This window comes from Nicotiana tomentosiformis, chromosome 4, assembly GCF_000390325.3.
Source record: "Nicotiana tomentosiformis chromosome 4, ASM39032v3, whole genome shotgun sequence".
Classification (NCBI taxonomy): Eukaryota; Viridiplantae; Streptophyta; class Magnoliopsida; order Solanales; family Solanaceae; genus Nicotiana; species Nicotiana tomentosiformis.
This window is the reverse complement of record NC_090815.1, coordinates 32,611,125-32,629,323: the sequence shown is the minus strand read 5'-3', so window position 1 is coordinate 32,629,323 and position 18,199 is coordinate 32,611,125. Positions and strand designations below refer to the sequence as shown.

Here is an 18,199-nt window from a genome sequence, read left to right as displayed (position 1 = left end):
TCCTTTATTTCCTATTATTTAGGTAAATCAGGAACCACAGAATTTAATTAACAAGGCTTCCAATTATGAAATTAATTTTTATTTTTTGAAATTAATACCCACCATAATTAATTACGAATTATTCCACTAAAAAATCGTAATTGCACTCCTTATTCAATTTCAAAATTCATCCATTAAATCTTATTTAACTCCACATGTTAAGATTCAGATACTAATCAATTAAACTAAATTACTGACAATTTAATTTATTGATTATTTCCTTTAGACTTTTGCTTAACTTATTTCATGTGTCGGATACAAAATCCACCGGTCGGGTTTACACATGAAAACTTATAAGCTTTCATAAAGGTGTATCATCAATCTCTAAACCGAGACATGGATTCCATTAACTAACTATTACTTTGCCATGTACATTATTATTATTATCCAATTTACTAGGCATATTGACCCACGAAAGGATCTCTCCTTTTAATAAATTAAAATAATAATAATATACACATCTAATAATAAATATATCAAGATTAAGAGTATAAGTACATTTAATGACTAGAGAGTTTATTTTATTAAGTCAGTATAAAATATTTATCTCTATTTGGTCCGTTCAATACATACAAAATGTACTAGCACAAGAAGTTGGAATTAAATAATTCTCATAATCAAGATAAATTATATTTAATCTTGTGTTACGAACATCCATGATGGTTTGTCCAATTTCATCATTAGATTGTGAACTCAAACTTTATACTTATAAGAGTCGATGATTTAATTTTCCGTGTATAAGCTAAACTCTATACACTAAATCATCTACTATATAAGCAAATGACACAAACTAATATATGATCTTTTAAAACTTTATTAAAACTGAATAAACAATTATTTCATAATAAATACTATATCTAAACCAAACTCATGGTTAATAGTATATATCCAACACCTCTTTCATTGTTTCGCCCTTCATGTGTTAACATGGAAGTGGTAGTTGCACTGACCGTACGCGGGCATTAGATTACATCTGAAACATGGATATTGTATGCAGGGGCGGCTCAAAGAATTATGTGGTCAAAATATATTAAAAGGCCCTTAAAATTTCATGAAATCCATTCCATAATGAGACACAAAAGAAGCCCACATGACTTTGGTCTAGTAGTAAAAGCGCAGCACGTGATGAAGTTAGGCTCATATCACCATTTCGAACTCTCCCATGGATAAAAGCGTGATATTTAAGTGAAAAGGGTTGAGGGGAAGCTCATTATCCATCGATTTCAAATCTTGCACCATTGCCCTCTAGAATTTCTTAGTTAAAAAAGATGAGACACAAAAGAATTTGCTTTCTGATATATGGATCAATCAAAAATGATAAAAAGAAATAGCTAATTCAGAGAATTTGAGTTGAAATTAGAGAGTAAAATCGTCAAAAATTTGAAGGAAAAAAAGAGTGTATGTAGATGAAAAAAAATTAGAATTGATGAGAAGATAAATATACCAGAGAGAGAAAATTTATAACTATTTACTCACGCGATTAAACAACCTCAATCAAATTTAGAAAATGCAAAAAATTGAAATTTTTTATTAATAATAATCGTATAAAGTTTATAATTTTGGGCCTTAATATTTGGAGGATAAGGGCTTCATTTGCCTTACCTTAGAGCCGCGGACTGCCCCTGGCTGCATGGAGGCCTATAGAGTACTAATCTGTTAATTAAATGCTGATTAAGATACTATCAAATGAAGTTAACAAAACTAAAATGATCATGTTGTAGATAAGCTGACTCGCTGTTGCTTTTGCAGGACAAAACTATCATGGTGGATAGAAGTGAACCTAAGAAGAAGAAAAAAAAAAAAAGATGAAAGAAGGGTTTAACGAAGAAAAGGTAGCATGTATTACTGATTCAACATCTTCACTAGATATGTAAATGAATCTTCCTTCTTTTACAAAACATAAAAAAAAAATACTCATAATTAGGAACCTACTATTGTCTCATTGAATTATTTGGAAAAAGCTGACGGAGATCAGCATGTCATTGGTAGTTAAGAAAAGGAAGAGAAGAAACCAAAGCATAGACGAGGATGAATTTAGTGAAGGAGACACCAACAAAAAAAGAAAACATGAAATAGATTGTTCACAATTTCTAATGCATGATGTAGTCTGTTGAATCAGTCTAATGTTGAATCAGTCTAAGATATATGGTAAGAATACAACATGTCAACATCTAACCTCTCTTCCTCTCCCATGCAGTCTGTGCATTCTTGAATCTTGAGTGTGGCAGAGAGATGAAACCCGAAATGGATGACAAGCAGATGTTTTCATTATATATTAATATAAGAACATTGAACTTTCCTCTCTAATAAGTGCAGTACGTAATAAATAACAAAAACAAAGAAATAAGAACAAAACAAATGGAAAAAACATTATAAATCATAACCACTGGAGCGTCCCCGATTAGTTTATAAGAGTGAAGGAGCTGGACTCAATTTACACGTTTGCATAAATGAAGAGAAAACACGGTGATTAAAGTTCTGATTCTTTATTTTTGGCTAATTGGAATGTTAATCAGAGTGAGGTCCAGCTGGATTTCCTAATCTAATTTTGTGAGATGATTTCTTAAAGGCCAACTACATAGAGCTGCACTTCCTCAAATTCAGAATTTGATTTCCAGAAAAAACATTTATCAGGGAAAAGTTTAATGCATTTTTATATTAGAACATTAACTCTTCACAAACACCTGCACGCATATTGTACCAATTATTCAGAACTAGAATTATTAACCCCAATGCGTAGAGCCAAATTGACCAAGTTTTGACATTTGAATTAGACGTTACAGGTAACTTAATATCCAAATAATCGTCAACACGCCAAAGAAAACTATGAACCATGACTACTAATCTGCTCCTATTCATTTCATCACCTTATGAGATACTTCTATATACCTGTGCTTGCTTTTGGTTATTGTCAGTAGCCTTTGTTGACCTATGACACATTAACTGGGAGACCACCTCCACTTGGAACTTAAGACCTGGAGAGTTGGGAAGGTGATTATTGTTTTGTCATCAGAACAATTGATTTGTGCAATTCTTCTCTTCGCCACTCACAAATTACATGTCAGCATGTTAGATTTGGCGTAGAAGAAATCCCAGCTCATAATTACTTCACCGTATTTCATCTCATCCATCTAAAAAGTTGACAGTTTGGACTAGCTGATTAGCTAATCTTCAACTAAAACGTCTGACTTCTTCACGAATTACAAATCCTCCGGACCATTCAATCACAAAGAAAATAATGCCACCAGCTACACAGTTTATTCTAGCACTATCATGGGCTAGTTTGCTGATCTATATTCCTTGTTCATCAATCATCAACAGTCCGATAATGACTAATCTTTAAAGAACACTAAGGAGGGTAAGTCATAAAACAACAAAAACCAGAAAACCGTGAGATTGAAATGGAAATGCATGCAAATACCAATAGCTTCCGACCGACCACATTTAAAGGTTATCTCTGTCTGGGTTAAACAGTCGAACCAACAAGGAAATAATTTGTGGGAGAGGGTAGGGGGTTAACAAACTATGTATAAAGACAATTCTAATGGGGTCCAAACAGACTGGGAGACGAACAGTAAAAACAGGATAACTTGGTTATGCTTTTCTAGTTCACACCTCTCCAGCACTCGAATAGCATAGAACCCACATGCATATGGAACTTATGTGTGCCGTGGGCCAAGAAAGGGAGGCAAAGGAAGTTACACAACAGACCCATCCAAGCTCCATATCACTCCTCAAACTCGTGCATGTGATCTAAGAGGTAATTAGCAGCGAGCTCCTCATTTTTATTGCAGGCAAAGAAAACTTCTAGTACAAGGTCATGATCGAAGCCCATTTGCTCAAGCTGCAAAAAGAGGGAAACACAAGACAAACAGTCAGTCCTCAGCGGAAGGAAGTATATAGATAAGAGTATATGCAACCGCCTTGTTATACTCACACGTTCTATGGCTTCACGCTCTTCGGGTGTTACTTGTATAGCCTGTGGCATTGCTGCTGCAAGCTGGCCCAGTATGTTGCTGATACCAAAGAGTGAACAAAAATTAGTACAAAATGTAATATTATGAGAGAATCGGTAGAAGAAAGAGCATACCCTTCTCCTCCCTCAACAGGCTCATTGATAAGACGAAGGAAATCAGCCTGGTGCTCCTGTATAAGCCTCATTAGCTGAGGATTCTGCTTCCCTAGCTCCTGAAGCATGGGCTGCCAACAATTGAAAGAATGAAAAGGGAAGCCACCCATAATTTTCACAGATAAACCAAAACTAGAAACAAATTCAAAAGACAGTTTATATCTGTAAGGAGTGAACCTGCAAAATTTGTGGGTTGGCCTGAACCATTGCTCGTAAAGCTTGGAACTGACAAAGAAAATCATTTAGATTAACTTCACTAAAATGGATTTTCCATAATGAGAGAGGGAAAGGGTAAAGATGAAGGTACTAAAGGCCGGGAAATGTTAGACGCATACCTGCTGACTGTTCCTTAGAAAGTCTAAGGTGTTCGCACCACCAGTATTAGATCCCATGCTGGGAAGACCCTGTGTGACCAATGGGTTAAATCCCAATACCGTGAAATACTCCCCCACCCCCCACCCCACCCCAAAAAAAAAAAGAGGAACAAAAAATATGAACAAAACCATCTACCTGGGGAAAGAGATTCAAAGGATCTGCATTGGGTCCGCCTGCAGGAACAGGTGCTGGTTGTGCTGCTGGCTGAGGCTGAGCAGGTTGGTTTCCTGCCTGAGCACTGGGTGGACTTCCACCAACTGGAGGAACCTCTGCTGTCTCGGGAATACCCTATTGATTAGAATTGAAGACTTGATCAGCAATAGGGACAGCCAGTAGGGGCTTCCAGGAAAGCTTAAAGACTTTGGACAGAAATGTAACCGTCTGATGTAAAACAAAACAAAATTAGCCACAAAAAATAACTATAGCAAACTAAACGTCTAAACCAAAAACTTTTTTATGACTACAAGATAGATACACAACTACCTTTCTACTAGCATTTTCAGACAATACTCTAACTAATTAGTACAAACTAACTCCACATGGTCAATTCAGGCAAGAAATGCACATTTGGAAGACAGATGTGCCACCAACCTACAGCCATTCTTTTCCACTCACTCACATATCTCCTAGACCTCATATGGGAGATGAAACTCTCCCACAAGAATAATGTGGAAGTTAAAAAATACCACCACACCCACAACGACAAAGGCCCTCATGGCACCAGCATCCATGAAAATCACTTGTCCCAGAGATAATATTTTCAGAATACAGCTAATGGGAGAGGGAAAGGCATTTAGCAGTAGCAATTTACTTCCCAAAAATCGAAATTCTTGATCAATGAAGGAACAATATCAACATTTTTGTTCAATAAGATACCAAAGTGGGAAACGGGGAAGAGAGAGGATGGAGATGCCAGAGGTGGGAGGGGGATAGTTTACTTTCTATGATAGGAAGGGAGAGGGATTAAGTTAGAAGGCTTGGACAGCTAACGGATGCATGCTAGAGAAAGGAGGGAGCCACCAGAGAGGAGAGTGGACTTGTACTTGCGGAGCAGAGGCAGGAGCTGAACAGGGCTAATGCTTTTCCTTTTCTTAATAAACGGTAATTAATGCTTTTGAATGCCTATGTCATCATTTTACTATGTTGTGTGACTAGTCCAAAAGCTTCAGAGAAAGAGAATTTTATTTATGTTCTCAGGTGCAAGCAACATTCTTTTTCTTGGACCAAGCATGTGAACATTGTTGATGTATAACTTTTTTTGAGAGCATTTTTGTTGATGTATAACTGTGAGATTCGAAACCAGTACCATAAAAAAATTGCATGAACCATCTAATTTAAAACCTTAAGCTGTTACAGATAACTGACTCCGAAGGCTAGCCTTCAAATCATGTATCCTGTCCCATTAAAAAGGGGGTTAGGTTCCAGTAATACATTTTGAACACCATAGTTTTGGTTATTGGAGGACATAGACTGACAATATTATATTTATCTGAATGGCCAGAAATCCTTCTCACACTTGAGATTTGCACAAGCTGACCAGGACACCACCTTGTCCTTTGTCAGAAAATGGTCCTTCTGAAGCAAAACAGTCCAATTGATGTAGAATTTTATTTTACTGTGCATTTAATTAGTTGGAACTCTGTCTTTGGTTCATTTGCATTTAGGTTTGCACTTTTTGACACTGTTAAGGCCCTCATCTGTAATGGATCTAAAAATTAGGCTAACTCGACAAGTGAACAAGTACTTGCCTCCTGTGTCAGCTACTAGGAAAGGAATATCAGTACTTGTTCTATATTTGAACAAACAAGGAGCTCATGAAGAATGGGTCCAGAGATGGCAAAAGCAAACAGTGACCCCCAAAGCTATAGATGCACACAATTCATCAAAAAGGAGTCAACAAACTTACAGAGTACAAGTATTCAACAGCTCTCTCGGGATTGTTAAAAGCTGCCCGTAGAGCTCGAACAACTGTGTCCCTATCCCACATTCCACCACCCATGTCAAGAATCTGCTGAATGGCTCCATCAAGGTTGTTACCAGCGACCAAGCTTGAAGCTGCTTGGCCATAGACATCGGATCCTGGCCTGGCCATATAAATAGATCATATACGTAGAAGGTCATCTAACAATTCATCAGAAAATGCAAAAGGAGGAAATGTTTCTTGAAGAATATACTTACACAGCAGTTGATGCAGGAGCAGCAGCAGGAGCAGGAGGAGAAGGGGTAGGAGCGGGGGCAGGAGCGGGAGTTGGGGCAGACCTAAAACATAGAAAGCCATCACAAGGAAGATGCTTTCATGAAATGTTCTCTCTTCCCCAGAAAAGTTAATGCAGAGAATATTAAACCGCAAGGCGCTGGCAACAAATAAAATGATTTGAAATGAACACTATCCCAAATGTTAAACCTAAACTCTGATAAGCTTGAGCTTTTTATTTATATATTATTCTTCATTAATAGTATTTCGAAAATTTAGAAAAAGAGTATGAACTTCTTATCCTGTTTAATCATGAAAACTATAGTGAGTCTACATACTTCACACTTAAATAGTCATCATTACCTAGATGGTACTGACGCGACACATACAAAGGGAGGTGCTATGGTGTATGCTATTTGCTGATGACATAGTACTGATTGACGAGATGCGAGGTTGGACGTTTGGAGACAGACTGGAGTCAAAAAATTTCAAGTTGAGTAGGTCGAAAACAGAGTACTTGGAGTGCAAGTTCAGTGATGGGATGCATGAAGCAAAAGTGAAAATGAAGATTGATACACTAGTAATCTCCAAAATAGATAGTTTCAAGTATCTTGGGTCTGTAATTCAAGGCAACAGGGAGATTGACAAGGATGTTACTCATCGTATTCGAGCGTTATGGATGAAATGGAGGCTCGCTTATGGGGTTTTGTGTGATAAGAATGTGCCACCAAGACTTAAGGGCAAGTTCTACAGAGTGGTGGTTAGACCGACTATGTTGTATGGAGCTAAGTGTTGGCCCGTCAAGAAGTTCCACGTACAGAAGATGAAAGCAGCTGAAATGAGGATGTTGAGATGGATGTGTGGGCATACAAGAAAAGACAAGATTTGGAACGAAGTTATTAAGGACAAGGTGGGAGTGGCCTCTATGGAGGACAAGTTGCGGGAATCGAGGCTGAAATGGTTCGGCATATGAAGAGGAGAGACATAGATGTCCCGGTCAAGAGGTGTGAGAGATTGACCATGGCGGGTCTAAAAAAGGGTAGGGGTAGGCCAAAGAAGTACTGAGGAGAGATAATTAGGAAGGATATGTCATTGCTTCAGCTTACCGAGGACATACCCTCAACAGAAAGGTGTGGAGGTCGAGAATTAGGGTTGAAGGTTGACAAGTAGCCGTGAGTTTCTCCTAGGCTTACCAGTAGTACTAGTACTAGTCTTCTTGTATTTTCTTATTCCTGGTTTTTTATTACTACATGTTGTGTCATTCGATTCTGTTACCCCACTACATTGTTGTTGCTATTGGTTGCTACTTTATTTTTATTGTTCCTTGAGCCGAGGGTCTATTGGAAATAGCATCTCTACCTTTACAAGGTAAGGGTAAGGTATGCGAATACATTACCCTCCCCAAACCCCACTTACGGGACTACACTGGGTTTGTTGTTGTTCCTAGATGTTTGAGTTCATTAGCAAATTAAAAGTCTCACTGGGCCAAATTAATGCATCACAATGTTACAGTTAACCAAAATACTAGGGGCAAAAACCCCGAATTGCACGGTCAAAGTAAATATAACATGGAAACAAAATACATCTGAGAAAATATGACATTGAAGAAGGAAAGCTTACAAGGCAGCTGGGACTTGAGCAGTTGTTGATGCATGACTTGAACTAGGTGCTGGGGTACTTGACTGCGGTACCTACAAGTCAAAAATCAAAGATCGTTTTAACTGAAGTCTACTCATTAGAGAAGTAATGTCATCACAGTAAGTGTATGAATGTGCACATACAGTAGTGTAGTCAAAGGCGAAAAGTTCTAAAAAGCACTCTAGGTCCATTGGGGCTTTAAGCGCAAAGCGCACTTGAAATGTAGGTGTAATCAAAGGCACAATGAAGGAAAAAAATAAAAATATATATGTAATTCAAGAATAGAGTAACAAATGCATTCATAATGTTTTTCTTTACAGCTAATACACTTATTTTCCGATTATGTTTGTTGTTTAGTGTCGCTTGGTTCACGCTAAAGCTCCTGGGCAATGAGGTGCAGGTCTTAGAGGGTGTTTGGATTGGCTTTTAAGCTCTTTTTAGCGTTTTTTAGTGTTTGGCAAAACTGAAAAGTGCTTAAAACAAGCCAAAAGCAATAAGTTGGTCTATCTCAACCTATAGCTTTTGGCTTAAAATCACTTTGGGGTTTGACCAGCTATTTTACGCTATTACCCTTATAACATTTTTATGATCTCCAAACAGTCCTTCCCTCCCCACTCCCACTCCCTTTCTTCTTCCATCTTCCGTGGTCACCCTCCATAAATCTGCAGAATTCACCCTTCATATGCAAAATACATGAATTTGATTGATAATTGAGGCCACATATTCCATAGCAGCTACTAGGAAACATCGTTCCGTTTTCGATCTATTGTTACCAACTTAGATACAGTGATTTAATTATAAGGGATTTAGCAATATTTGGTCAACTTCTTAGCAATTTAGCAGTGTAAAACTAAGATTCTTTTATCTTTTATTGTATCTGGTCCTTTATGTTCGATTACACAAAACCACCTCAACCTGATTCATACCAACTGGTCTTTACTAGTACATAAATACTATTGTCTATCTTTGCTAATTGCAGTCACTAGCAAGATATTTCCCCTATGCTGCATCATATCCACTTCTCCGACTATCACATGCAACCAGCTTTTATGCTCAACCAAATATATGGAGAATATTTTTCATGAAAAGTATTTAACATCACACCACACATATACTGACAAGTGCTTCCAAGACACCTTAATAACAATTAGACTAGAGTAACAGTAAACTGAATTCATCAATTAACTTTCCAGATTTGTAGTCTGTTTAAAGTAACTATTCATATGAATCAAAAAAAGTGAACTGCCTCTTTCAGTGAGTATTGACTTTTTACTGCAAATGCCACCAGCATCTATACTCAACCAAACATATAGATAATATTTTTCATGAAAAATAGTTTACTTTACAATAAGCACACTTGCATGCTTCCAAAGATATTTCGGTACCAATTAGACTAAAGTCAATTGAATTCAACAATTAACTCAGGATTCTGTAGTTCTGTTTTAAGTAATCATTCGCCTTTAGCAAACAAAATAGATTTAGGTGTGTTTGGCATGATGGAAAATATCCAAGAAACTATCTACAGAGAGCAACTCTTTTTGTGATGTTTGGTTGCATAGAAAATATTTTCAAAGAAAACAGTTTCCACTAAAAGAGAAAAAGTGACTTCCATTACTAATGGACAGAATTGGTTCTTCACACCTTTATCAACTCTTAACTTCATATTACTTCTTTTCCCAGAAAATATTCTGCAGACTCCAATAAATGACCTATCATCCGGAAAATATTTTCCATCATACCAAACACTCAAGCAGCTATACATTAACCATTACCACCTAATTGTCACTACCACAACTATGACATTACCACAACTATGACGAGGTCACGAGGGTAGGATCTGTACAGGTAGGTCGGCAAACTGTCAGAGAATATGACCACATGCAGCTCATGCATAATCAGTCATTGCACCAGACTTTGCATCACAAAACGACTGCAAAGAAAAACCCCCGGCAAATGCAAAACAAGTTGCTTGGTACCAATGTTTTTTTGAGTAAGGTTGCAAAACAAATGCAAATGATGATTTTACTCTATCTACTTCAATCCTCGTTTGGCAAATTCAGTAATCCACATCTGATATATAAAACATAGTAAAACATCTCATAACATGGAAAGAGAAAGAGAATGCCTCCCGGAAAGCATAAAAGAGAAATAGATATATGCAAAAGAAAATTGAGGAAAAGCTTTTCTAGTGTATGGTGCCTTTTTGGGAATGAATACCCAGTTTCCATAGGGTGGAAATAATCTGAACTTTGTCCCTTCCTCTATCTATTTGATCCCACTATGTTGGATTTAAGCTTTACCACTCTTGGATTGAAAATGAGGATAAATAAACTTCTAACTATTTCAAATAAACAATAAAAATGATATAAAACAGCAAACCTTAGCTGTTGGTGCAGTTGACGTTGCTGAACCTTCTCCAGGTGAGCTCTTACTCTAAAATTCCATGCAATAGAAGATAACAAATTAGAGTAAACACACAAATAGAACAAAATATAGTGCCAAATGTTCTCTGTGCATTGGTAAATCTATTTGCTTTTTGACAGGCAAAAACCTATTAAACGTATTTTTTACTAAAAAGGAATTCCGACACATGGATTTGTAAGAAGGTATGCATCCGAAGAAGGTGTGTATATATTCAGTACAGCTACGTGCTGCTTTTGCTTATTTTAGAATATCTTGAAGAATCGGAAGCAATTACCAACGCCGCTTGACACGGGTATTAAAGGAAAATGGTGCATCCGTGTAAGATAAGTAAAAACACAAAGTGATATACAATGAGCAGTGATAGAAAAGCATCCGTTGAGAACTACACACAATTCCCACTGGTTTTTACTTCTGCAGGTCTTCGATGTAACGTACATTTACATGTGGAGCATGAGATAAACGCAAGAGTAAAGCACCCATTTGATAGAAGCAATCTCAAATTGTACTCCATTGCAGAACAGAAAGCACAATAAAATGAAGGATAAGGTTCGCCGACAAAAGATTCTTATATACCACGATATCAATTACTCCATCGCCTTCATATGACCTGTTACTCTTGTAAATTTATATTTCAAAAAAAGATAGGGACTATCATCAAGAACCAAAAAAACACTTCTAATCAGCACAACAGATAATACTTCAATCACTCTTCAGGTTTGTCAGCAGTTGTGCTGTCCTTAATATCAAAATAAATTATATTGGCATGCTTTAGATGAGTATCTACGCCTCACTCGAACAGATTCACCCTGTTTCTCTTCAACCTCCTGCTAATCAAACTAAGAACATTAAATAAATGATCAGAATTTGCACGGTAAAAAGGAGGACACTAAGATGATTAGTTACTCAAGAATGTCCTTGTGTATCTGATTTGGGATATTTTATACTGTCAACACCCTCCTGTAGGTAAACCTGATTTTGGGTTACACTTGAATTTGAATGCTGATTTACCAAGTGCAAGAGCAGGTTTCCAACTCTGATACCATGAGAAATAATCTAAAGATTCAACCCAGAGCCTTAAGACAATAAGTGGAGTCACACAAGACCTTTATAAATGCATTTGCATGCTCTTATATGCCTGATACATTATATAAGTCTAACAAATAGTTCAGCTTAAGCATATAATGGTTTCGAAGAAGAACACTACTTGACAGGAGCAACAACAACTCACCTTCCAAATACAATAGTTATAAGCTATTAACTAATACATTACTTCATAATCTATCTCCAGAAAGCCCCTAAACACAGGTTGTAGAACCCAACACATCCAACATGCTGTCATTCACACACTCCAAACTATAACAATAGCACATAAAACTAGAAGTGAAATGAAAAAAATTCATATTTACCTTCGTTAACATGATTACTATAAAGTTGTTTTCAGCAACTTTGTTTTCTTCCAGTGTCGTCCCATCTTTAAGGACCTTTCCCTGGTGGATAAGCATTTGTTGGCCAGCAGGATAAACATCTGAGCCCTGAACTGTTTCTATGTTCTTCTTCACATCGGCAACCTGAACAATACAAAAAATTCAGCAAAAAATTATCTTTTCTAGCCTTTGGTGTAAAGTGGGTACATGGTCTGACGTCCAACTGCAAAAAGATTTCAAGAGCTAAAATCTCTAAGATAAGTGCAATCCAGCTAAAATCTTTGTCCTGGAAAGAGTGCGACCAAATATAATTGAGCATCACAATGCCATAGCCAAGCAATGGTATGACCTCTGAAATGTCACAGGCTCACTGCCTTGAATACTTCTGCTTATTATTCATTCTATTTTTCTTATCATATCTTTTATTTGGATTCCATGCTCTAGCTCATTGGCGATCCCATAACTGCATACAAACTTGTACATAGTTATCTTCTTGCTGAATTTATAAATCAAAAAGTATTCTGCTATTCGTACTTGTTAATAGTAACACTTTTATGTTGAGCCTTCCAAAGCTTTAACTTTTGATTTGGCATCAAGAGCAACTATAACAGCTCCAATTTGACACCCACCACCAAAACTCTCACCGGTAACCACCAACTCTGTTTCTCCCTCACCCACTTTTCTTTTTGGGTTGTGGGGGGGGGAGGTTATTTAAGGGTTTTTCTCACCAACTGTTTGAACCATGATCATCAGTATATCACTGACAAGCTGAACAAGAATAATTTTCAGAATTGGCAAAACCAATGTCTTGACTTCCTTGGACGTAAAATATCATTGAGTTATGTTGATGGAGGCAAGCTATGTCCACCTCACAGACTTTAGGGAGGAGAAGAGACACCTCAAGAAGGAACAATACCAACAAATATTCTCATGGAATATATTTTCACAATAGTGATTCTAGTAATCATATACAAACAACGGTAGGAAAAAGGTAACAACTACGAACTATCCACAAATTTATATGCAACTGGAAGACAACCGGTAAGCTAAAGGTTAGAAACTAGACAATACTGAAAATATATCAATATTTCTCCACCAAATTAAAACAGTGAGAAACAAGTCAAAAGTACGCAGGACAAAGAACAGACATGAGAGTGCAGGAACATGCCAATCTTAACCGCTCTTAATTCCTCAAGAAAAACTTCCTTGCAAACTTGATTGAAGAGAATTCATCTTAACATACATATATATAAAACAATTGGTGGATTGATACCACATTACCACTTCAAAAGAAAATAAAAAAGTTAATTTGGTTAAATGATAAGTGATTATATTTTCAAAGCCTTCTTCTGCTCTATAGAACTCGGAGTACATAAGAAACACACAACTTCAATAATTCTATAACTGAAAAATGTTACACATCGTAGAACCAATGGTAGCTCCCATATTTTTAAAGCTACAAGTTAAGTCTTCAGCTTTGTTACCTAAACACAGTCATACTAGTCTACTGGAACACTGTGATTCTAGAAAAACCACAGGAAGCAATTTTGAAAACTACAGAAGATAAAAACTCATAATTACTCATAATTAATGAACGCAAGTTAGCCAAATTGTTCCAATTTTTCAGCTTCCACAGGATGTCATGCAACTTCAACCATAATTAGCAAAAAATCTGAACCATCCTATCCATGTCAGTCATTGGTTTAATACATCAAGTCAACCTATCAACTTAATTCCATACTAATTGGAGTCAGTTATAATGAAACTCTGCTCTATAATATTCAAAGGATTCATAACAGTAAATCATTCAACCCAACCACACTTCAATCCCAAACTAACTGCAGTCCGCTATATGAATCCTCTGTAACCATTCCTCTCTATTGTTTAGTGTTCAAATGATCCCTTAATTTGACTATTTAAACCTAAACTTTACTACACTAACAGAATCCACTATTTAATCCGAATTAAACACAAAATCAGAAACTCTAAGCGCAAAAAACTCAAACAAATCCTAAACCGCTTTAAAAAAAAACTAAAAATTCTCCAAAATTGGAATGTAAAATCGACGAATTACATAACAAAACCAACTCAATTACTCATAAATAACAACAATCACATCTGTGAATCATAAATTATTTCAACAAATCCAAAATATCGTCAATTCGATCAAAATACTAAACAAAAAAAAGGTAAAATAAAGCGAACTTAAATAATATGGATTGACAAAAATTACGAACCGTGTCTTCAGGTTTGACTTCGATTTCAAAGTGAGAGCCTTTAAGAGTTTTTACAAAAATCTTCATATTTGCTCCGTCACCGGAATATTTGATCGCCGAAGAATGTAGAACACCGTAGGGTACAAGTAAAGGTAAATAAAAATAGTGTTGCTTTTTATGCTTATAAATCGGCGTTTTGTACGTATAAACTGAGAGGTGAGAGTTGGAGAGTTTCACGCGTTTATAAAGTGAGTGTGAAGCACGCGATTTGAGTAAAGTTGTTTGGATGGCGCGTGTGGGAAAGGGCGAAGGAGAGAAGGTGGGAGTAGGTTGTGAAGAGTGAAAGAAGGAAAGGATCACAGCCAGCTAGATTTTTGTGTTACGAAGAAGGGAGTGTTTATACTTTATAGCGATATTTATCTCATTGTACTTTAGGGGGTGCGTAGTCTCACTTGGAATATATATTCAAATTAAAATATTTCAATCCCTCACTTAAAATTCAATAGTGTTATAAAATAAAATTGTAAAGTAAAAACAAGTATAGAGAGAAACTGATATATTATTTAAACTTCAAATTTATGTATATAATGAACTAAAAACTCTTCTATTTATAGAAGAAAGGAAGCAGCTGCGAGGCTTTTCAGGAAGCAGCTGCGAGGCTTTTCTTTAGTTGCTTGTAAGTTGTCTGCATGAGCTGCTTGCAACCTGCCTGTTTAATAAGAAGCTGCTGCAAATCATTTCATTGAACTGCTTGCAACCTGCCTGCATCAGCTGCTTGTAGATAAATTTCAACATAGTACTAAATGGATAATCTTCTTCAGGAAGATTATCTATAGCGGAGTAATAAATGATCATCCATAATATAATTATTTTCATAACACACCCCCTTGGATTTTCATTAAAAGGTATTGTGCCTCGTTAAAACCTTACTAGGAAAAATCCAGTGGGAAAAATCCTAGTGAAGGAAAAAGAGTACACATATTTAGTAATACGCATTTCTAGCTCCCTCATTAAAAACCTTATAAGGAAAATCCTGTGGGAAAAAATCTTAGTAAGGAAAAAAGAGTACATCGCGTATTTTACTCCCCCTGATGAAAACCTTGTTTCAAATATTTGAGTCTCTGCATTCCAATCTTGTATACCATCTTCTCAAAAGTTGAAGTTGGCAAATATTTAGTAAATAAATCTGTTGGATTGTCACTTGAACGGATTTGCTGCACATCAATGTTACCATTTTTCTGAAGATCGTGTGTGTAGAATAATTTTGGTGAAATGTACTTCGTTCTATCTCCTTTTATAAATTCTTTCTTCAATTGGGCTATGCATGCAGCATTGTCTTCGTATAAAATTGTGGATATTTTATCACACTCCAAACCATATTTTTCTTGAATAAAATGAATCACTGATCTCAACCATACGCATTCACTACTTGCTTCATGAATAGCTATTATCTCAGCATGATTTGAAGAAGTAGCAACAATTGACTGCTTTGTGGAGCGCCATGATATGACAGTATCTCCACATGTAAATACGTACCCGGTTTGAGATCGAGCTTTATGGGGATGAGATAAATAACTTGCATTTGCATAACCAACAAGATCTGCACTACCTTTGTTAGCATAAAACAAACCCATATCAAGAGTTCCCTTTAAATATCGCAAAATATGTTTAATCTCATTCCAATGTCTTTGAGTAGGAGAAGAGCTATATCTTGCTAGTAAATTAACAGAAAATGTTCTGTCGGGCCTTGTAGCATTAGCAAAATACATAAGTGCACCAATTGCACTGAGATAGGGTGTTTCAGGACCAAGGAGTTCCTCATCCTCTTCTGGAGGTCGGAACGGGTCCTAATTTACTTCAAGTGATCGAACAATCATTGGTGTACTCAATGGGTGCGCTTTGTCCATGTAAAAGCGTTTTAATACCCTTTATGTATAGGTAGATTGATGCATAAAGATCCTGTTTGCTAAATGTTCAATTTGCAATCCATGACAAAGTTTGTTTTTCCAAGATCTTTCATCTCAAATTCGTTCTTAAGATATTCAATTGCCTTTTGGAGCTCTTCTGGAGTTCCAACAAGATTTATGTCATCAACATAAACAGCAAGTATAACAAATTCTGATGTCATTTTCTTTATAAAAATACCTGGATAAATAACATCATTTATGTAACCCTTTTCAGTAAATATTCACTAAGGCGATTATACCACATGCGCCCAGATTGCTTTAAACCGTACAAAGATCTTTGTAATCTGATTGAATACATTTCTCGAGATTTCGAATATGCTTCAAGCATTTTAAATCCTTCAGGGATTTTCATGTAAATCTCATTATCAAGTGACCCGTACAGATAAGCTGTAACCACATCCATCATATGTATTTTAAGTCTTTCACGTAAGGCCAAACTGATGAGATATCGAAATGTTATGGCATTCATAACTGGTAAATATGTTTATTCATAATTGACTCCAGGTCGTTGTGAGAATCCTTGTGCGACAAGGCGAGCCTTGTATCTTTCAACTTCATTCTGGTCATTCCTTTTTCGCACAAAAACCCATTTATGACCAACTGGTTTTACACCAGCAAGTGTTTGGACTACTGGTTTTACACCAGCATGTGTTTGGACTACTGGTCCAAAGACCTCTCTTTTAGCAAGTGCTTTCAATTCTAATTGAATTGCCCCTTGACATTTTGGCCAATCAGATCTTTGTTGACATTCTTCGATAGATCAGAGTTCACAATCCTCACTATCTTGCATAATGTTAAGTGCAACATTATATGCAAAAATATTATCCACCGCTATTTCAGATCGATTTAAATTAATCCCATCACCAGTAGAACTTATTAAAAGTTTCTTACTCACTTGAGTCTCGGGTTCATTGATTTCTTCAGGAATCTCAGAACTAATCAGATCTTGGGTCTCTTCAGGAGATCCCTTCATAATATCATTTTGATCATTTGTCGATTTTCTTTTTCTAGGATTTCGATCCTTAGAACCCAAAGGCCTACCACGCTTCAGGCGTGCTTTAGGTTCACTAGTTCTTATGCTAGTAGATGGGCCTACCGGGACATCAATTCGTATAGGCACATTCTCTGCAGGGATATATGACTTAGTTATCTTTTTCAAATCAGTAAATGCGTCTGGCATTTGATTTGCTATATTTTATAAATGGATGATCTTCTGGACCTCCTGATTACATATATGGGTACGTGGATCAAAATGAGATAATGATAAAACTTTCCACACAATTTCTCTTTTGATTTCCTTTTTCTCTCCCCCTAATTGTGGGAAATTTATTTCATCAAATCGACAATCTGCAAATCGAGAAGTGAATAAATCTCCCATCAATGGTTCAAGATAACGAATAATAGAGGGTAATTCAAACCCAATATATATTCCTAACCTTCTTTGGGGGCCCATCTTACTGCGCTGTGGTGGTGCTACCGGCACATATCACTACTAGAAATTCGGCAAAAATAAAAAAACCGACCAAAAAATCGATCAAAGTTGGTCGGTTTTTCAAAATATTTTTTTAATATTTTTTTTTACGAAACCGACCAACTTTGGTCAGTTTTCTTTGGCGCAAAAATGCGGGAAACTATTTTTGAGTCCCGCGAAATTTATGTTTCAAGAAACCGACCAACTCTGGTCGGTTTTTCAATTAATATAAATAAAAATTAATATTAAAAAAACCGACCAAAATTGGTCGGTTAATTCGGCGGGTCATTTAAAAAAACCGACCAACTTTGGTCGGTAATTT

General features: G+C 36.4%; 1 protein-coding gene across 2 annotated transcripts; it reads right to left on the bottom strand.

The window, feature by feature from the left end:
* Positions 1-3,435: 3,435 nt before the first annotated feature.
* Positions 3,436-14,820, bottom strand: LOC104120973 (ubiquitin receptor RAD23d-like). 2 transcript variants are annotated; one of them, XM_009632855.4, is made up of 12 exons: positions 14,461-14,820; positions 12,206-12,367; positions 10,755-10,808; positions 8,358-8,428; positions 6,722-6,802; positions 6,450-6,627; positions 4,679-4,831; positions 4,504-4,572; positions 4,346-4,393; positions 4,130-4,239; positions 3,977-4,055; positions 3,436-3,883 (listed from the first exon to the last, which is right to left on the bottom strand). In XM_009632855.4, the coding sequence occupies exons 1-12, from the start codon at positions 14,524-14,526 to the stop codon at positions 3,767-3,769; spliced, it is 1,188 nt and encodes a 395-aa protein (XP_009631150.1). In that variant the 5' UTR covers positions 14,527-14,820; the 3' UTR covers positions 3,436-3,766. The 2 variants fall into 2 exon arrangements, with proteins under 2 accessions (XP_009631150.1, XP_070055799.1); XM_070199698.1 differs by having other exon boundaries at positions 3,977-4,051; positions 4,123-4,239; positions 14,461-14,745.
* Positions 14,821-18,199: the final 3,379 nt, after the last annotated feature.